The sequence below is a fragment of the Oncorhynchus gorbuscha genome, linkage group LG14, assembly GCF_021184085.1.
Source record: "Oncorhynchus gorbuscha isolate QuinsamMale2020 ecotype Even-year linkage group LG14, OgorEven_v1.0, whole genome shotgun sequence".
Taxonomy (NCBI): Eukaryota; Metazoa; Chordata; class Actinopteri; order Salmoniformes; family Salmonidae; genus Oncorhynchus; species Oncorhynchus gorbuscha.
This window is the reverse complement of record NC_060186.1, coordinates 22,448,115-22,470,373: the sequence shown is the minus strand read 5'-3', so window position 1 is coordinate 22,470,373 and position 22,259 is coordinate 22,448,115. Positions and strand designations below refer to the sequence as shown.

At 44.0% G+C, this 22,259-nt stretch overlaps 2 protein-coding genes across 4 annotated transcripts in view; both read left to right on the top strand.

The window, feature by feature from the left end:
• Positions 1-3: 3 nt before the first annotated feature.
• LOC123995619 (synaptophysin-like protein 1) lies at positions 4-13,482 on the top strand. Its single transcript, XM_046299253.1, is given in 6 exon segments — positions 4-509; positions 2,541-2,659; positions 4,336-4,540; positions 11,560-11,751; positions 11,982-12,072; positions 12,075-13,482. Coding segments are annotated over 6 exon segments (726 nt in total). The 5' UTR covers positions 4-437; the 3' UTR covers positions 12,122-13,482.
• Positions 13,483-14,837: 1,355 nt separating this feature from the next.
• atxn7l1 (ataxin 7-like 1) overlaps positions 14,838-22,259 on the top strand; it is a 31,849-nt gene continuing 24,427 nt past the window's right edge. Inside the window, exons 1-3 of one of the 3 annotated variants that reach the window (XM_046297487.1) lie at positions 14,838-14,972; positions 15,444-15,512; positions 18,372-18,476. In XM_046297487.1, coding sequence (XP_046153443.1) covers positions 14,876-14,972; positions 15,444-15,512; positions 18,372-18,476 — 271 coding nt within the window. In that variant the 5' untranslated portion in view covers positions 14,838-14,875. Of the gene's footprint in view, positions 14,973-15,443; positions 15,513-15,839; positions 16,014-18,371; positions 18,477-21,767; positions 21,875-22,259 lie in introns of those variants that run through there. The other 2 variants (XM_046297489.1, XM_046297488.1) reach the window with 2 other exon arrangements.

Here is a 22,259-nt window from a genome sequence, read left to right as displayed (position 1 = left end):
GCTTAGTGCGAGTACAATACAGACATAATTTTTTTTACAGTCATTTGCAGGCTTACACAGTGTTTTTTTGTGTTAAGAAATTCGAGACGCGCAGTTGAGAGAACCGTTACTTTCCATCATTGGTCTATCAATTGTTTAGCCAATTTAGGATTTTTTTAAATCGACCTAATCCTAGTTGATTCAAGTTGCAACTATCTACCGAGAGAGTAAAAATTAATCTAAAAAGGCAAACTGACCGTTTTTCATCATTTGTTTCTACTCTAGCCTCCGGCATTTGCGTAGGAGGGACAGGGATCACCAAAACAGAGCGCACAAAGCCATTGCGCGCAGTACCACGTCATTCTGTCAAACTTATTGAAACTTGTTTCGTTACTTTCTAGCAGCATATACTTAATTTTCATTCAGATCATATTTAGATAGTTGGGGAGTCGGGGGAGATGATAACAGGATTTCGACTGAACTTGGCGCCTCTCAAGGAACCGCTGGGATTCATCAAATTTATAGAATGGGTAAGTAGGCTACACTGTCCAGAATCTTACTGGAGAAAATATGCAGCTCAACAGTTCTAATAGCCGAGGGATTTTTCACTTTAGTTCGGGGCTGTGGCCTGATAAAATCAAATAGAAAAGACATGTACTGTATATCATGCTTTTTGTTGCATTTCAATCGTATTGCATGTTGGAGCAAACCACACAAGCTTTCATCATTTTTTTCATAAACTAATGGGTCACAGTTTTGTTTTGTCAGTCTCTCTTCTCCTGATTCTGCAATGACAAAATAATGATAGCCGACAGTATGACATTCATTCAACTCTCCATTTCAGCAAAGTCTGTTACAGTAGCTGGCTAGGGGCTGGATCAGTTTGTACTGGCATGGTTTTGAAATGTCCCTGTTCAAAAACCTTTTCCTTCCTTTCAAATGAAAGGCAAGAGGTGTTATACATTAATTCATGTCTCATTAATAATTCACTTAAATGTTACCCAGCATATACAATCCATATCTGGAAGGGAACATGCAGATCTGGGGCCAGGAAGCTCTGTGCCCCTGACATAACCTGACACTTAGAAGAAAATGAAATTAAAATTGCACCCAATCGGGCTGACAGGTTTTTGCAGAACTTAAAAATCCTTGAGACCATATTGACGCACCCTACTGACTCAAACTAAGTAACATAATAGACAAATACTCATCAAAATCTGTCAATTTAACCTAGAGATATCTGGGATGAGTCTCAATCTACTCCATCCGCTTATGTCGGCCTTCCCCATCTCTGAATATCGCTCTTCTCACATGTAATGTCTGAACCTCCAAACCGGGTGCCAGTTTAAAGAATGAATGGAAGTATGGGTGTCGTTTTGGGGTTAAATATGTGTCCAAAAACCACATATTTCCTGTGCTTTCTTAGGCTGTATCTTCGAGATAAAGGACAGATACTTCAAAACCTTATTCCGTTTCATTCATTTTTTTTGTCATGAATGTGTTATCAATGCGTTTCTATGGGCTGTAGTAGTAGTGGGCTTAGACTTTTAGAGAGTTAATCAGCACTGAAGTGGTGTGATATTGTTTTTAGGCCAGGGTTACATTCCTTCCACTTTGGAAACCATGTTGTCCTGAGAAGCCATGCTTTTGGAGAGAATTCATTAATCAAGTTTAACCGACTTGCCTGCATAACTCGGTCAAAGGAATCCTGTGTAGCCATGCAGGAGGAAATGAGGTTAACAATTCAGCTGTTCTCTCTCTCTCTCTCTCTCTCTCTCTCTCTCTCTCTCTCTCTCTCTCTCTCTCTCTCTCTCTCTCTCTCTCTCTCTCTCTCTCTCTCCTAGCTCGCTATCTCTCTCTCTCTCCTAGCTCGCTATCTCTCTCTCTCTCTCTCTCTCTCTCTCTCTCTCTCTCTCTCTCTCTCTCTCTCTCTCTCACTGTGCAAATCCTTCAAGATACAGGCTGCAGGCAAGGCAGGCAGCAACCAGACAGGCAGCACCACCCCAGTCACCCAAGTCATCTGACCATAGCAGGCTGTTGTCTCCGTCTCTGCATTTGCAGTGCTCACTAGATGTTAATTGCTGTGAAATGGCACAAGTTGCTGCAATGAGGTCGTCGGCCAACAGGAAGTTGCCACACTGTGAAATGAAAACATCTGGAGAAGGGTGAGAAGGAAGGGCCTCTCCGGAAGCAAAATGGAGGCACAGTCACGAAGTAGCGTTACGTTTCCCCCTAGACACTGATCTAATAGCCTACATCGAGAGAGAGCGAGAGCATCAACAGAGAACCACATGGATTGCAGCAGAGAGAACGAGAAGAGGATCAAAACAGATCTTTATGTACACCGTTAGATCATTCTTTCTCTTGGCAAGCTTGCTGTTTGGTGTGATGCTGCATGCAGTCTCTTCAATTCTCTCAGTCCGTTTATCCAAACACCCTCCCCTGAGCTGGTCTACTACAGTATCTCACAGTATGTCCAGTGTAAGCAATGTTTCTCCCTTCTCCCTGCTCAGCTAAAACAGTTTACGTGATATCTCTCTCTCTTTCTCTATTTTAAACAGCTGACAGCCATCTTTGCATTTGGGAGCTGTGGGGGGTATTCTGGAAGGACTATCGTGTCACTCTTCTGCAGCGAAGGAAGGAACGAGACACTGAATGCTACTTTTAGCTATCCCTTCAGGTGGGTGTCAGTCAGTTCTCTCTCTCTCTGTGTTACTGTGTTTGATAACCCATACAACGATTAGACCCAACTGCAAAAAAAGACCCCTTTTGAAATATTTGAAATGCCTTGATGTGTTATCAGATATCCTGCTGGAACTAGGAAGGAAGTTGTTGTATAGATATCATCTGTAGAAGGATGTTCGTGGTGGAGGAAACAACTTGACCCCATGACCTCAACTGATTATTTCCCCCATTAATCTGGATGAGTGTTTTCGTGTGCAGTGTAATGACTGGGGTTTATTCCAGGTGTAGTATGACACAAACAGGAAGTGACCTGTACAGTGAAGATGTATCAGGTTAAAATAGATGAGACAATGAATAGTTTTTCATTGTCAATCAGGATGATTAGCAGCTGAAATGTTGACAATAAAAGTCTCCATTCCTTCCTCTTGCTATTGTCATTCTATATCCCCTGGGTATAAGTATACTGAACAAAAATATAAATGCAACATAGGGGGAGTATTGGTCCCATGTTTCATGACCTGAAATAAAAGATCCCAGAAATGTTCGATATGCACAAAAAGCTTATTTCTCTAAAATGTTGTGCACAACTTTGTTTACATCCTTGTTAGTGAGCATTTATTCTTTTCCAAGATAATCCATCCTCCTGACAGTTGTTGCATATCAAGAATCTGATTAAATATAATGATAATTACACAGGTGCACCTTCTGCCAAGGACAATAAAATGCCACTTTAAAATGTGCAATTTTCTCACGCAACAAAGTGGCACAGATGCCTCAAGTTTTGAGGGAGCGTGCAATTGGCATGCTGACTGCAGGAATGTCCACCAGAGCTGTTGCCAGAAAATGTCATGTTAATTTCTCTACCATAAGCCGTCTCCAACGTAATTTTATAGAATTTGTCTGTACTTCCAACCGGCCTCACAACCACGTTGTATGGGCGAACGGTTTGCTGATGTCAACATTGTGAACAGAGTGTCCCATGGGGGCAGTGGGGTTATGGTATGGGCAGGCATAAGCTACGGACAACGAACACAATTGCATTTTATCGATGGCAATTTGAATGCACATAGATACCGTGACGAGATCCTAAGGTCCATTGTCGTGCCATTCATCCGCCGCCATCACCCCATGTCACAAGCATCTGTACACAAGGCTGAAAATGTCCCAGTTCTTCCATGGCCTGCATACTCACCAGACATGTCACCAATTGAGCATGTTTGGGATGCTCTGGATCGACGTGTACGACAGCGCGTTCCAGTTTCTGCCAATATCCAGCAACTCCGCTGGATATTGGGACAACATTCCATAATCAACAGCCTGAAAAGGAGATGTGTTGCGCTGCATGAGACAAATGGTAGACACACCAGATACAAACTGGTTTTCTGATCCACGCCCCTAACTTGTTTTTAAAGGTATCTGGGACCAATAGATGTATATCTGTATTCTCAGTCATGTGAAGTCCATAGATTAGGGCCCAATGAATTTATTTAAACTTACTGATTTCCTTATGAACTGTAACTCAGTAAAATCTTTGAAATTGCTGCATGTTGCGTTTATATTTTTGTTCAGTATATTTAGTGTGACATTGATCTCTTACAGAAATACTCTGGATAACTCTGCTATATCACGTAGAGATGTACACTGAAGTGTTAAGCTGCGTTGTGTCCCCAGGTTAAACCTGGTTGCTCTAGTGGAGAGCAACACCACTCTGTGTAACCACTCCGTGCCCGTCACCCACCTGGTGGGAGACTCCGCCTCCTCGGTCCAGTTCTTTGTGGGCGTGGCCATCATCTGCTTCCTGTACTCTATAGTGGCGTTGCTCGTCTACCTGGGCTACATGCACGTGTACAAGGACTCTGACTTCGGCCCTATGTTTGTGAGTATTGGGAAAGTAAAGGGACAAAACCTAGATTGAGATTCTCATACGTGACTTGAAATGAATATGATTGATATGATTTGATTTTGATTGATGTTATTTACAGTGCCTTGCGAAAGTATTCGGCCACCTTGAACTTTGCGACCTTTTGCCATATTTCAGGCGTCAAACATAAAGATATAAAACTGTATTTTTTTGTGAAGAATCAACAACAAGTGGGACACAATCATGAAGTGGAACGACATTTATTGGATATTTCAAACTTTTTTAACAAATCAAAAACTGAAAAATTGGGTGTGCAAAATTATTCAGCCCCCTTAAGTTAATACTTTGTAGCGCCACCTTTTGCTGCGATTACAGCTGTAAGTCGCTTGGGGTATGTCTCTATTAGTTTTGCACATCGAGAGACTGAATTTTTTTCCCATTCCTCCTTGCAAAACAGCTCGAGCTCAGTGAGGTTGGATGGAGAGCATTTGTGAACAGCAGTTTTCAGTTCTTTCCACAGATTCTCGATTGGATTCAGGTCTGGACTTTGACTTGGCCATTCTAACACCTGGATATGTTTATTTTTGAACCATTCCATTGTAGATTTTGTTTTATGTTTTGGATCATTGTCTTGTTGGAAGACAAATCTCCATCCCAGTCTCAGGTCAAATCAAATCAAATCAAATGTTATTTGTCACATACACATGGTTAGCAGATGTTAATGCGAGTGTAGCAAAATGCTTGTGCTTCTAGTTCCGACAATGCAGTGATAACCAACAAGTAATCTAACTAACAATTCCAAAACTACTGTCTTATACACAGTGTAAGGGGATAAAGAATATGTACATAAGGATATATGAATGAGTGATGGTACAGGGCAGCATACAGTCGATGGTATCGAGTACAGTATATACATATGAGATGAGTATGTAGACAAAGTAAACAAAGTGGCATAGTTAAAGTGGCTAGTGATACATGTATTACATAAGGATGCAGTCGATGATATAGAGTACAGTATATACATATGCATATGAGATGAATAATGTAGGGTAAGTAACATTATATAAGGTAGCATTGTTTAAAGTGGCTAGTGATATATTTACATAATTTCCCATCAATTCCCATTATTAAAGTGGCTGGAGTTGGGTCAGTGTCAATGACAGTGTGCTCACCTCCTCCCTGTAGGCCGTCTCGTCGTTGTTGGTAATCAAGCCTACCACTGTTGTGTCGTCCGCAAACTTGATGATTGAGTTGGAGGCGTGCGTGGCCACGCAGTCGTGGGTGAACAGGGAGTACAGGAGAGGGCTCAGAACGCACCTTTGTGGGGCCCCCGTGTTGAGGATCAGCGGGGAGGAGATGTTGTTGCCTACCCTCACCACCTGGGGGCGGCCCGTCAGGAACTCCAGTACCCAGTTGCACAGGGCGGGGTCGAGACCCAGGGTCTCGAGCTTGATGACGAGCTTGGAGGGTACTATGCCGAGCTGTAGTCGATGAACAGCATTCTCACATAGGTATTCCTCTTGTCCAGGTGGGTTAGGGCAGTGTGCAGTGTGGTTGAGATTGCGTCGTCTGTGGACCTATTTGGGCGGTAAGCAAATTGGCGTGGGTCTAGGGTGTCAGGTAGGGTGGAGGTGATATGGTCCTTGACTAGTCTCTCAAAGCACTTCATGATGACGGAAGTGAGTGCTGCGGGGCGGTAGTCGAGTCGTTTAGCTCAGTTACCTTAGCTTTCTTGGGAACAGGAACAATGGTGGCCCTCTTGAAGCATGTGGGAACAGCAGACTGGTATAGGGATTGATTGAATATGTCCGTAAACACACCGGCCAGCTGGTCTGCGCATGCTCTGAAGGCGCGGCTGGGGATGCCGTCTGGGCCTGCAGCCTTGCGAGGGTTAACACGTTTAAATGTCTTACTCACCTCGGCTGCAGTGAAGGAGAGACCGCATGTTTTCGTTGCAGGCCGTGTCAGTGGCACTGTATTGTCCTCAAAGCGGGCAAAAAAAGTTATTTAGTCTGCCTGGGAGCAAGACATCCTGGTCCGTGACTGGGCTGGGTTTCTTCTTGTAGTCTTTTGCAGACTCCATCAGGTTTTCAGACTCCATCAGATTCCATCAGACTCCATCAGGTTTTCTTCCAGAATTTCTTCCAGAATGGTCCTGTATTTGGCTCCATCCATCTTCCCATCAATTTTAACCATCTTCCCTGTCCCTGCTGAAGAAAAGCAGGCCCAAACCATGATGCTGCCACCACCATGTTTGACAGTGGGGATGGTGTGTTGCTTTTACGCCAAACATAACGTTTTGCATTGTTGCCAAAAAGTTCAATTTTGGTTTCATCTGACCAGAGCACCTTCTTCGACATGTTTGGTGTGTCTCCCAGGTGGCTTGTGGCAAACTTTAAACGACACTTTTTATGGATATCTTTAAGAAATGGCTTTCTTCTTGCCACTCTTCCATAAAGGCCAGATTTGTGCAATATACGACTGATTGTTGTCCTATGGACAGAGTGTCCCACCTCAGCTGTAAATCTCTGCAGTTCATCCAGAGTGATCATGGGCCTCTTGGCTGCATCTCTGATCAGTCTTCTCCTTGTATGAGCTGAAAGTTTAGAGGGACGGCCAGGTCTTGGTAGATTTGCAGTGGTCTGATACTCCTTCCATTTCAATATTATCGCTTGCACAGTGCTCCTTGGGATGTTTAAAGCTTGGGAAATCTTTTTGTATCCAAATCCGGCTTTAAACTTCTTCACAACAGTATCTCGGACCTGCCTAGTGTGTTCCTTGTTCTTCATGATGCTCTCTGCGCTTTTAACGGACCTCTGAGACTATCACAGTGCAGGTGCATTTATACGGAGACTTGATTACACACAGGTGGATTGTATTTATCATCATTAGTCATTTAGGTCAACATTGGATCATTCAGAGATCCTCACTGAACTTCTGGAGAGAGTTTGCTGCACTGAAAGTAAAGGGGCTGAATAATTTTGCACGCCCAATTTTTCAGTTTTTGATTTGTTAAAACAGTTTGAAATATCCAATAAATGTCGTTCCACTTCATGATTGTGTCCCACTTGTTGTTGATTCTTCACAAAGAAAATACAGTTTTATATCTTTATGTTTGAAGCCTGAAATGTGGCAAAAGGTCGCAAAGTTCAAGGGGGCCGAATACTTTCGCAAGGCACTGTATGTAAGTGTCATACACCTACTGTTGCCCAGCCCACATGGGCTTACAAGACACTACTATACAGAGTACCATTTTCCTTGTACTCAAATCAAAATAATATTTAACAAATTATACGCATACAATAATCATAGCAAGTACAGCTACCATCCAGCCACACTACACAAACAGTACATTTCTCCTTCTCCTCTAGGCATTGTGAACAAACTTTTCAATCTCAAACACATCCTGTCTGAAACTAAATTTAAGCCTCTGCTTGTCTCGTAGCCAGAATACTTCACGGTTATCACCAAAAATGTTACAAAAAAGAATGTCTCAGAACATCTGAGATTAATATACAGACGGCAATAAAACACAACCTGGATTTTGTTTTAGATTTCCCCAAGATCACACATTAGGCAAGTGCTCTTTTCTTCAGGCGATCTGTTAGATCTACCCATCTCTATAGCCAGAGGGAGGGGGCTGGAACTGACCTTTGGCTTTTTGTTAGATTCAGATAGACATACGGTTCAAGGGTGTAGTTCTCTTTGATGAGAGTTGACATTCTAAGCAGGGGTTTGAACAAAAAAATATTTTTCCAATCGTTTCGTTCTGAACAGAACCATTACAAAAAAAAATCCGTTCCACTGTTCCAACAAAATACAGTTCTAAACCGGTTCGAACAGCCAAAAAAGTTAGGGTTTGTATAGTTTTTTCACATTTCTTTTTAAACCTCTGAAATCATTTTTAAATCTATATTTAGCTTGACCTTAAATGACTTCACCAATAGATAGAGCAGCTTGTTATGGAGCAGGCATCTACAATATGTACATGCAGGGAACAGACAAGTAGGGTGTAATATACGACTGAAACTTTACCCGTGAGAAGAGCGCTGGCCATAAAGCGCTCGGCATCTTGTTGTTACGACATGTATAATCTGAATTAGGCCCACAGAATTATACCTAGGAGGAGTGACATCTATGAAGGAACTTTGAATGTCTTTGAACTTCAAAGAGTTGGCTTAACTAACGTTGGACTAACGTTGGGCCAGAGCTAGCACTTGATCATGACTCTCAGTTCCAATACATTACCCATAATGCCGCCTAGAGTTTTTGAGAGCTAGACAAGTTTGTGTAGCAGAGCGGCACAAGAACAGATCTTACCTTTTTTGTTAATAAATCCAATGTGAAACGTGATAACTATAGTATCCTTAACTAGCATTGAAAATTAAAAATCTCTCTCCCTAATTTCTGAAACACTCGTGTAACGTCAGTAGCTACAGTAGACTATGTTTTGAAGCAAGGGAAGGGGCAGTTAGACGACACACACACACACACACACACACACACACACACACACACACACACACACACACACACACACACACACACACACACACACACACACACACACACACACACACACACACACACACACACACACACACACACACACACACACACGCAAAGATTTTCAGCTGGCAGGCAGGCAGACACTGAATTTATGAGTAGCAGAGTGAGGGCTTTGCATAGGCACTTTGTTTCGATTTTTGTGGAACTGAAGAAAAATGCCCAGAACATTATTAACTGGTTCCCATGCTTTTAAAATAACAGTTCTGTTCCGGAACCGTATTAGATGACCTTCGTTCTCGGTTCTGGTTCTGTTCCTTGAAAAATGTCATTATTTTACCGTTTTGGGTTCTGTTCCTTGAACCGGTTCCAACCCCTGGTTCTAAGTTTAGGTTTAAACAAATATCAGCTGTCCATTTTTCCAAGTGTATTAGAAAACGTTTGTCCTTGATTTGGTTGATTCGACATGGTAATTTGTTCCTGAATATATACTGCTAATCAGTTTTGAAACAGAAGTCTCCCATTGACATCAATAAAATGTGACTGTATGTCCTGACTTCTGTTATTTTTATGTCTGATGTATGTAAACTCAGCTAAAAAAGAAATATCCCCTTTTCAGGACCCTGTCTTTCAAACATAATTCGTAAAAATCAAAATAACTTATCTTCATTGTAAAGTGTTTAAACACTGTTTCCCATGCTTGTTAAATGAACCATAAGCAATTAATGAACATGCACCTGTGGAACAGTCATTAAGACACTAACAGCTTACAGACAGTAGGCAATTAAGGTCACTGTTATGAAAAGTTAGGACACTAAAGAGGACTTTCTACTGACTCTGGCAAACACCAAAAGAAAGATGCCCAAGGTCCCTGCTCATCTGTGTGAATGTGTCTTAGCCATGCTGCAAGGAGGCATGAGGACTGCAGATCTGGCCAGGGCAATAAATTACAATGTCCATACTGTGAGACGCGTAAGACAGCGCTACAGGGAGACAGGAAGGACAGCTGATCGGCCTCACAGTGGCAGACCACGTGTAACAACACCTGCACAGGATTGATACATCCGAACATCACACCTGCGGGACAGGTACAGGATGGCAAGAACTGCCCGAGTTACACCAGGAACGCACAAAACCTCAGTGCTCAGACTGTCCGCAATAGGTTGGGAGAGGCTGGACTGAGGGCTTGTAGGCCTGTTGTAAGGCAGGTCCTCACCAGACATCACAGGCAACAACGTCGCTTAATGGGCATAAACCCTCTGTCGCTGGACCAGATAGGACTGGCAAAAAGTGCTCTTCACTGACGAGTCGCGGTTTTGTCTCACCAGGGGGGGTGGTCGGATTCGGATTTATCGTGGAAGGGATGAGCGTTACACCGAGGCCTGTACTCTGGAGCGGGATCGATTTGGAGGTGGAGGGTCCGTCATGGTCTGGGGCGGTGTGCCACAGCATATTCGGACTGAGCTTGTTGTCATTGCAGGCAATCTCAACGCTGTGCGTTACAGGGAAGACATCCTCCTCCCTCATGTGGTACTCTTCCTGCAGGCTCATCCTGACATAACCCTCCAGCATGACAATGCCACCAGCCATACTGCTCATTCTGTGAGTGATTTCCTACAAGACAGGAATGTCAGTGTTCTGCCATGGGCAGCGAAGAGCCCGGATCTCAATCCCTTTGAGCACGCCTGGGACCTGTTGGATCGGAGAGTGAGGGCTAGGGCCATTCCCCCCAGAAATGTCCGGGAACTTGCAGGTGCCTTGGTGGAAGAGTGTGGTAACATCTCACAGCAAGAACTGGCAAATCTGGTGCAGTCCATAAGGAGGAGATGCACTGCAGTACATAATGCAGCTGGTGGCCACACCAGATACTGACTGTTACTTTTGATTTTGACCCCCCCCTTTGTTTAGGAACACATTATTACATTTCTGTTAGTCACATGTGTCAGGATAGCTAGGATTGGTGGGTGTGGGGTCAAGCACAGAGAGCAACGATCCAAAGGAGAATGTTTATTCCAAATATGGGTCAAGCCAAAAACAACAGGCACACATGACCACAAAAACAGGAACGAAAACAAACCGTAAGCCATAAAACACGACAGCAAAATATACAAGCCGCCCCAAAAGCAGACCTGAAGGCTTAAATCGCCCTGAATAAACGGTTAACCAGAAACAGGTGAAAACAATCCAGACAAAACCAACAGAAAAGGGAAAAATAATCTGTGGCAGCTAGTAGACCTGTGACGACGACCGCCGAGCTGTGTTTTAAGCCAATTTCTTGAGTTATTCATGCACATCTTCCAGTAGGATGTGAACAATTAATTTGGCGTGGACCTACAACTGTTTATTCTGTCTTGATAACTCCTTTTGGTCATTGTCACGCCAAGCAAGGCATCACAAACAGATCAGGGATCAGGCTACAATTGAATGTACTCCCTTGTCCATTTGAAACCATGCTGAAGCAAAGTGGTTCACACGGGGACAAAGTGAAGGAGGTTGACTTGGGTTCCCTCTTCCCTCTCTTCCCCCAGGATTTTGGCCTGACGGCAGCGATTGCCTTCCTGTGGCTCGTGTGTTCGTCAGCATGGGCCAAGGGGCTGCAGAACGTGAAGGATGCCACCGGGACGGCGGACATCACCTCCACACTGGCACTCTGCAAGGAGAGCGACGTGTCCTGCGAGGTCACTGACTTCGCCAACATGCGCACCCTCAATGTCTCTGTGGTGAGTAACTCGAACGTTTAAAAAAAAAAAACTTCTTATAGACGATGCTTGTTCATCAGAATGTATCAAGTTCACATTCACTTGAATTGCATGATACGCACATAGATGTAAAAAAAGAGGTGAAATGTAACAGTTTTTCTGCACATCCAACAGAAATACTGTGTTTGCCATGCTCACTTCTGTTTGACCACTCTTGGTCTCACTCTGACTCTTGGTCTCATCTCCTCTAGGTGTTTGGGTACCTGAATCTGATGGTGTGGGCTGGGAATGCCTGGATTGTGTACAAGGAGACCCGTTGCCACTCTCAGAAGTACACTGCCCGGCAGGGGCCGGGGCCGGGCGTGGTCAACAAGTCCCTGCTGCTATCTAATACTCTACTCCACTTCCAATGGCCAAAATAGCCCCTACACACCCTAAGTACTCCTGTAGCTCTGAGAGGATTGGATAGATACACTATACATTTTATGGTAATAGGCAGCTTCATCTTGCCTGCTGATTGTCTGGGTGGAAACCGCCAATATTTTTGCTGTGCCATAGTTATCAATATCTATGCTTTGTCGAATATATCTGTGCCTTCAATACCGGTCCCAATTTTGGGCCATGCCTTTCTGTGTCTTTGCATGCTAATGCTTTCTCTCCTCGTGCCTTCTTTAACTTCTAAACCGGTGCCTTCTCTTACCAGTAAATCTCACGAACCGCTGGTATTTTCTCCTAAGCTGTGGTACAGACTCATTGACAGCATTTGTGCACTTTGACCGGCAACTACAGTGTCTTTGTTCTGGGCATTTCTACCAAACCCTAACCTGGGATAATTCAGATTCTTAAACAATGTGTCCTTTCGCCTCATGGCCTAGAAGGAATCCTGATCTGTCCTCACTTGCCTCTTTTTGCTAAGTGTGGCAGTCTTGCTTCCGTCCCTCTCCTCGCCCCAACCTGGGCTCGAACCAGGGACCCTCTGAACACATCGACAACTGCCTCCCACGAAGCATCATTATCTATCGCTCCACAGCTACTTCAAGGTCCCAGAGCGAGTGACGTCACCAGTTGAAACTCTACTAGCGCGCACCCCTAACTAGCTAGCCATTTCACACCGTTTACACAAGGATGCATGTGTCTCTGACTGTACTGCTGGCCATATGCTTTCTTAAATTATATATATATATATATATATATACACACATTTGAATGTTTGTTTCACTTGAAAATAAGTAGAACTTTTCAGTCTTGATCGTGTATCTTTCAATATCATCTTCTGTTGCGAAGACTGATTTAAAAAAAAAAATGATGTTCTTTAGTCTGCCATGGTTTTTGTACTTCGTATTATCTTGTTTGTTGAACCTCAGCCACTAAGAAAGTGTGCATGTGCTGGCTTTATGTTTTGAAATCTCCTGTTTTTTAAAAACATTTTTAGATTGCTTAATGAATTATTAGTCCCTGCCATTACCTTTGCATTTCTGATCTATTTTCTGTTATTACCTTTGATCTAATAAAAGTGTAACTTGAGGTGCTTGTGTATGGAAGACCCATGTTGCGTGTGTGCATGTGTGTTTGTAATGTCTGGTATCCTGGTTATGCCTCTGTCTTCCTCTTGTAGTCATCAGAGCAACTTTAGCTTCATGGAGGATCTGTATGTATCTGCCCTGTTGTGGAGAGAGACGGAGCTGTCCTTTCCACAACATGCGAATCATGAATGTCTACTTTCTTTTGGAATAAAAAACAATGCATTTCCTACATTCTCTCTTTTTTGTATAAAAATAGAATAGGTCTCTCTCTCTCTCTCTGGTAATATTGACTTCTTTTACAAGCCATACTGGGGAGGTTGCGGGAGATTTCTGACCCCAAAGACATAATGCAGCTTTTGTTTCATGGTCTGTCTAGTGACCTCACTGTTTACCGTTTGTCTGAAGAACAAACAGGATATGATCTGGTAATGCTGCTCCGGTGTGTCTGAGCTGATCACTGGCACCCTTAATGCATCATTCCTCCCTTCCTTTAAGTGCTCATCTGACATGACTGGATAATTTAAATCTATGTGATCATTGCTTAGACCTACCAGACTGTCTTTGAGGGTGACAATTACCTCACGGAAGGATGAAATTATGCAATATTATAGTAGCCTATTGGAACATGGCTCAAGTATTCCTCCCAGTGATGTCCTGCAGCTAGAGAACCACTGTTACATGCTCAGTCATGTGGTCTGTGGTAGTCCAAACTGACACGTGCTGAAGTCATGCGGCCCTATTGGCTTTGGTTCCTGTTCAACACCAGCCTACTATCACTGACCTATAACTAATGTTATAACACAGTCTGCAGCTATAACACAAGTTTGACCACTCATCCACACATTTTTCCATACATTTCTCCAACAATCACTTGTTGAATGATGTATGGGTACTGACTGTATGGATATTTTCACAAACATCGACATCACCATACCAATGAGCCAATGTTGTAGGCCACTGTCTGTCCATCATTGAGTAGAGACGCAATTTTCAATTCCAACCACAAGAGGTCAATGCTGAGTCATATTTTGTTGTTGCGCTGAAGAGCTCTTGGAACAATGTATAGGATTCCTATGGCAAATTTGTGATCAGCAAAAGTGATATTTTATATAATAATGTGTATGGGCAGCAAAAGGTATTTTGTTTGTGTAGTGCAAAAGTGTACAATATTCTTGTCTGTAGTAAAAAGTATTATTGACCGACTAGGATATTGCTGCTTCACAACGACTGCACGTTGTTGTAATGTATTATACTGTAATATTGCTCATATATTGGTCAAATGTGCTGTAATTTGGCTATTGCAAAGCCTAAAATCGTCAACTATTACTGAAATATTAACTAAAACATATTGAATATATAAGACATCGGAATATATTTCAGCAAATCAACAATGGGTGAAATGCAATTTTGAGAAAAACAACAACACACGTGTCATTTATGTATCAGAAAAACAAACGTTTGAACTTCAGAGGCCCACACACCCCTTTGCAACCTTTCAACTCCTTGCCGCCAGAGCCCGAGTGAAGACGGAACGTGACGAAAATGACGTCAGGTGCTCCGCTTGTCTCGTTTAGCGTACTGCGAAGGAGAGGGAAAAAAGCAAGCAACAAGAAGGAAGTGCAATGGCGACATTGGATCGCCAACTACCAAATCCGGATACGTTCCTGTGCAAACCTTGGTCGACTTTTATCAGCGCAGCAAAATTACACTATTCTGACAGTAAGTGCACGTCGATTTTGTCGTCCATTTCTATAAAAATGTCACGTGCGAACAGTGTTGTTGAACTGAGATTGAGTTAGCCAGCCGTGTCCTCCATGCATCTGTCAAAACTGGAAGATAACAACCACATTAAGTTAGTTACCAAATGCATAACAGATCGATAAAACTCATATTTTGCAAATGCTGTGTACTCATTTCTCTGATGCATTCTCAACATGTTCGTGATGTACATGGGTTAGTTTACTGCTGTCTGGCCAGGATAACTTTCCGTTGCTTGTTGGTGACAGTTTGCTTGATTTGTCAAGGCACCTCGTCAGTTAACGTTACAGCTGCGACCTAGTTATCGAGCTGGACGTCATGACACGTTCCAGCGTGGCGTGCGTGAGATGTATGTTCTAATTCAAGCACCAACTAACCTCTAGTACATTAACTCCAATATTAACCTTATTTTCTGATATTATTCAAATACAGACTCGCTCGTCGGAAACCGCTTGAAAGAGCTGTACAACAACTGGGAAGGAACTAAACTCAGCAAAGAAGGTGAGGTTGATCAAAACGTGCTGTGGTGACTGTCACCTGAGCCTCGTTCTTGTGGACTGATGACGCTCCAGGTGTCACTCCAGCATTTTGTTAATTACAAACTAATTGATATCTAGTGGCATGATATTGGTCAAGCAGGAAATGTCACGTGCATGACTATGTTCCCTTCCTGCTTACCTACGAGTTTGTACTCTAGAGGTTCTTGGCTCCACCTACAATGTACAAATGAGGGGATTTGATAACTGTGGGTTGGTGGGCCACCCAGAGTGACAGACAGGAGCTACACTCAAGTGCAGTACACTTCAGTACTAACTACCCCGTCTTCAGTTCAGTCAGGCTGAGTGCCAAAGCAGCCTCTCTCAGTCCCAGCCAGACTGGAATCACCAACATGCTCTGACTGCTGATCCCAGGCCAACACACTGAGACAGAGGAAGATTGACTTGCCCTTTAGACACTGATCTAAGGCCAGTTGTGTTTGCCCTGGACCCCATAATGGATAAGGTAAGGAGATCCACTCACTCAGTCAGAATGGAGTCTCCCAGTGTTGTTGTTCCCCGGCCAAGAGTCAGGCAGGTTGTGAGACACACACACACACACACACACACACACACACACACACACACACACACACACACACACACACACACACACACACACACACACACACACACACACACACACACACACACACACACACACACACACACACACACACACACACACACACTCAAGTCAGTCACACCATCAGCCGATGAGGTCACACCATGTGTCAAGCAGACAGTAATAGCTAACTGGGTGACGTCATTACAGACCAATGCCTAATCATCTCTGAGATTAGTGCCAGACAGCGATTATGCCCATAGTCATATGGTGAACTCAGCATTATGCCTTCTCTCCGCTACATAGGTCAACAGCTGATGCAGTCTATAATTCAATTCATTATCTGACAATGTTGTTTAGAGGATAAGTGAGACTTGACAATGCAGAAATATATAGAAAAATGTTATCCCCGCTTGAAACTATTTTCTCAGTGGGTGTCTGACAGACAGTGTGTTTCTCTCTCTGCCTTGGTAGCGCTCATTCACGAAAGACAAGATTGTTTTAGCAGCAGTGTTTTGGCAGTTTCTGTTGTTCTGGCAGGCGAGCGAGGCAGTAAGCTACACACTGTTCTCATTTGTCTTGGCAGAGACAGATGAAAATAAAAGCACCAGTTTTTAAGTGCTATACTTGTTGTTTCTGGTTTAGGGATGTGGACATTTGAAATAATTTCACTATTAGAATAATATCAGGATTTTCTTTCTTGGATATCTGGAGGGTTGGAATACGTGTTTTTTTGTTTTGTTTTTTGTAGGAGGAAGGACGTGTGTGTGTGTGTGTGTGTGTGTGTGTGTGTGCGTGTGTGTGTGTGTGCGTGCGTGCGTGCGTGCGTGCGTGCGTGCGAGAGACTACAAAGTAGCCAAGCTGGCCCAGTTAGCTGCTGCTTATTCATCATGACACGACAGAGCCTGTTTTGACTGCGTCACATCGACGTTAGGTGACTAGCTAGGTAACGAGCTAACCGAGGCTACAGTTACTGCACTCCTCGTCCTTGTAAAGAAATGGATAACACCGTGATTCAGATTAAACAACAGCCCACCTCTTGGTTGTTTGTCGTAGCCCACTCCTTCTTATTTAGCTCACTTTGAATTCTGTCATTTTAATTCCATGTTTGCATTGATTAGAGATCTCTCACTTCACTTGCTACACTCGGAACCTCCGACTGTGGAGCAGCTTTGATTGGCCGACAAAAAAATCACCAAGCGTGAAAGGTGTGTGGGCTGCCAACATAGACGTCTTTGGGGGTGAACGCCATGAACCCTACTTTTAAAAAGTTGCTTGTTTCATTGAATGAAACCATTTTCAATGTCATCCTTGTATTTAACAATGTCACGTGGATAATTACATGTACGTGTAAAGCATTTTCACTGTTAATTTGTAAATAAATAGGTTGAAAGCGTTGGGCCAGTAACCGAAAGGTCTTGATGTTCTGGTACAGTTTAGAGTATTGGTTGGGGATTTATTTGTGGAGGGATGTAGCTGTTTTTCTACGTGATTTGTGATGTTTTACTTGTAGGGCACATTTGAAAAAGATGTCTTCCCTGGTAAAATAAAGGTTAAAAAAAATATATAAGATGGGCTATTTTCATTGGAGCAGAGCGGCTGGTCTACCGGAGTGGTCTGATGCTCCACACAGTGTAGGGGCTGGACCATGGAGGTCAAGGTTGCCCTTAACCACTGATCTAGCATCAGAATAACCCTCCGCCAATCCTAACCTTTAACCATTATGTCTAAGCAACAATCTGGACCAGATCCACTCGATTTAGTTTATTTTGATCCCCATTTCGTTTTTTGCAGAAGCACCATCTACTCTTCCTGGGGTCCACACAAATCACAGAGCATGACAAGTAACACAACACTGATACACAGGTGGACAAGCACAGTCACGCACATCTTAAAATACAAAGACATACAATAATGCCTGCTGATTGATTGTATGTTTAGTGTTAGCCAGAGTGATGCTTCAGTCCTCGCTTCCATGAGATCTTGACTGGCTCTGAGGCAGCATCCCCTTCTCCCCAAAGTGTACAGCCAAAGATCTCCGGACGGTCTGGGACAGCATGAGTACCGCCTCAGTTAGATACCCACCAAGCATGCCTGTTTGGAAGTAGGAAGAGACATTTTGATTGGATCAGCTGAACCCCCTCCCCCTCCCAACATTAACCATGGGAGGAAACAACAAGCTGCCCTTAGATCAATGCAGCTTTCTGGTCCTTCTCCTAGCTCACCCCCTGTCCCTGTTCCCGTCTCTGTGTCCTGCAGAGATGCACGTGTTTGGCCAGTTTCCCAACCAGGAGGATTTCTGTCTCGTCGTCTGCAATGTCTGCAACCAAGTGGTCAAACCCCAGGGCATCCTCACCCACTACGGTAAGAACCCTAACCCCTACACACGAGAGTAAGACCCCTAACTCTAACCCATCACAGTCAGAGCCCCTTAAACATTGGTCAGTGCTGGACCAAATTAAAATCACATTTTATTTGTCACATGCTTCATAGACTAAAAGGGAAATGGTTACCTACGGGTCCTTTTCCTAAAATGCAGAGTTAAAGTTAAATTTTTAAAAATAATAATTGAAAACCAGCTCTTGTCTGTCCCTCTGCTTACGTTCTCGTTGATCCCCAGTGAGCGGAGCGTGCTTACATCTGCTCTCTGCTGCTGGCTGCTCATGTCCTAGAGAGAGGAGTCTGTCTGTACACACACACACACACACACACACACACACACACACACACACACACACACACACACACACACACACACACACACACACACACACACACACACACACACACACACACACACACACACACACACACACACACACACACACACACACACACACACGACCCACTTTGAGTGCTCTCTCCTGCCCCCTGCAGGTTGCTGCCTCCAGCTGCAGTCCTCTCAGACAGGACCTAGACTTTTTCCTAACCACTAAATTGTTATAACGCATGTACATCTGACCTTAGATCTGTGCTTAGGGGAAACAGGAAAGCTTCCTCTCACAACAGCTGCTCATTGACAGGCTCTGAATAGGTCAGGTCTGCTCAGGGGTCAATGCCTTTCAGCTATGCTCCTCCTGTGTGTGTGTGTGTGTGTGTGTGTGTGTGTGTGTGTGTGTGTGTGTGTGTGTGTGTGTGTGTGTGTGTGTGTGTGTGTGTGTGTGTGTGTGTGTGTGTGTGTGTGTGTGTGTGTGTGTGTGTGGAGAAATACTCTTTCTGCCAGCCAGGCTGCAGGAGTCAGACAGACACATCTGTAGCTGGCGGCGGAGGCTGATTAAGCAGTTTAACGGAAAAGCTTTTGTGTGTTATTCAGAGGTGGGGTGTGTGTCATTCCGAGAATGTCTGTGTGCTAGACTGTTATTCATAGTGTGTGTTGTTGTCTGGTGACTCTGCTCGTATGGTCCTGGATTAATTGAACTCCTTGCAGGCTCTGTCCTCTCAGCTTAGTTTCGTTTCCTGACTTTGATGTGTGGGCTTGGCACTCACTGCAGTGCAGTGTGTTGGCGAGGCAGCTAGTTGTTTGTGTGCTTGCTTTGGTTCCAGTGTGGGCAGCTGTTGTGTGTGGTGTTGAAGGAGCGGCAGTGATTGTGTGTGTGGTTTAGTGTAGTGCTGACTTGTGTAGAGTAGTTTAGTAATGTGCTGCGTTGTCTGTGTCGCGATATGAAAGGTATTGGCTGTTGCAGAAGGGTTTGGCGCTTCACTCTCTCCTCTCTCTCTCTCCTCTCCTCTCTCTTTGTCTCTCTTTGTCTCTCTCTCTCTCTCCTCTTCTCTCTCTACTCTCTCTCTCCTCTCTCTTTGTCTCTCTCTTCTCTCTCTCCTCTCTTTGTCTCTCTCTCTCTCTCCTCTTCTCTCTCTACTCCCTCTCTCCTCTCTCTTTGTCTCTCTCTCCTCTCCTCTCTCTTTGTCTCTCTCTTCTCTCTCTCCTCTCTTTGTCTCTCTCTCTCTCTCCTCTTCTCTCTCTACTCTCTCCTCTCCTCTCTCTCTGGTGGGTGTCTTCCTCTAGCGTTGGTGGTGCGGATGTAAACAAACCCAGCTGAGCTCTGAGAAGCTGAGGCTGAGCTTCCTACTTCCTGTGGTTGCTAGCCTCACAGGGCTCTCACGCTAGCCACCGTTTCGCTCGCTTGGCAATGTCATGGCAACAGGCTTGAGGGACTAGGTAGTTGTTGCCCCTAACCACTGATACAGGGTCAGCTAGTTTTAAAAGCCCTTAATCATGTTTTTAAGGTTAGGATAGGGTATTTTGACCCTAGATCTATGTTAGGTGCCTTGCTATGTTGTTGTCTTAGGTCTCTCTTTATGTAGTGTTGTCTCTGTTGTCTTAGGTCTCTCTTTATGTAGTGTTGTCTCTGTTGTCTTAGGTCTCTCTTTATGTAGTGTTGTCTCTGTTGTCTTAGGTCTCTCTTTATGTAGTGTTGTCTCTGTTGTCTTAGGTCTCTCTTTATGTAGTGTTGTCTCTGTTGTCTTAGGTCTCTCTTTATGTAGTGTTGTCTCTCTTGTTGTGATGTGTGTTTTGTCCTATATTTACATTGTATTTATTTATTTATTTATTTGAATCCCAGTCCCAGCAGGAGGCCTTTTGCCTTTTTGTAGGCCGTCATTGTAAATAAGAATTTGTTCTTAACTGACTTGCCTAGTTAAATAAAGGTTAAATTAAAAATGTAAAAAATGAAATGTGGTAACTTGTACCTTGGAAGGGCAGAAGCACAAGACATAGACTTGGGTGCATTGTTAGATGTACGCTAAACTACAGTTGTAAGTAACCAATCTGGATGGGCTGCTGTGTAACTACTGCTGCTACTACTACTACATATCTGAATGAGGTGGACTTTAATCCTAGCTCCCAATACAGCTGCCCCCTCTGCTTTACCTTGCCTATTTACTCACCTGCCTGACGGACGCAGTTACACGCTCACACACACCTGGAACACACACACACACACACACACACAGAGGCCTTGACGCCTGCTTAATCTGTGTGCTCAGTCATCCGTATTGTTCTAACGAGCTGTTGGTATTTCAGCACTCATTGGCTGGGTAAGGCAATCTCCTTGTCATTCCCACAGACTGTCATCTTATTGGCTCCTCACACTGTCAATCACTAAGCTGTGACCAATGAGACAGGTTCTGTGGTGTGGGTGATGCAGCCTGTCAGACAGTAGTTGGCTGAGGACAGTTGGCAGGATGGCTGTGTTGCCGGGGCCAAGTCTATTTAGGAAATTGCCAGGGCAGAACAAAGATGTTGATTCCAAAATGAATAATCACAAATATTTTTATTTGCCGACAGTGATATAATGCATTATTGTATCCCCACTGCACAGTTCACAAGCTTTCCACACAAACTTTAGTGCAAAGTCTGCATGAGTAGTAGATCTACAACAAGCATTTAATGAGGTGTGTGCTCTCGCGCGCGCACGTGTGGGTGTGTGAGAGCACGTTTGTGGTGGGTGGGAGGACGCGTGTGTGCGTGTGTGCGTGTGTGCGTGTGTGCGTGTGTGCGTGTGTGCGTGTGTGCGTGTGTGCGTGTGTGCGTGTGTGTGTGTGTGTGTGTGTGTGTGTGTGTGTGTGTGTGTGTGTGTGTGTGTGTGTGTGTGTGTGTGTGTGGGAGTGCCCGTGTGGCTGTGTTGTGTTTTTGACATGTCCCTCTGTCCTGATTAGGTGTCTGGGGAGTAGAGTCCCAGTGAGGCAGAGAGAGTAAAGGACCTCCCCACCCTCCTTCTCCTCCTCCTCACCCTCCCCTCCCAAAGACATGCATAGCCAGAACCGTAAGTCTCCTCTCCTCTCCAATGCACTCTACTGCAATATGGATCCCAGCGTTTCAGACAAAGCTTTTCACTTGGTGGCACCAGCTCATGATTCTGTCGCACCCATAAAAAAAACGTTGGCACGCAATATACAGTTGTGGCCAAAAGTTCTGAGAATAACACCAATATTAATTTTCACAGTTTGCTGCCTCAGTTTGTATGATGGCAATTTGCATATACAGTGGGGCAAAAAAGTATTGTCAGCCACCATTTGTGCAAGTTCTCCCACTTAAAGGTGAGAGAGACCTGTAATTTACATCATAAAAAAATCCAGAAAATCACATTGTAGGATTTTTAATGAATTTATTTGCAAATTATGGTGGAAAATAAGTATTTGGTCACCTAC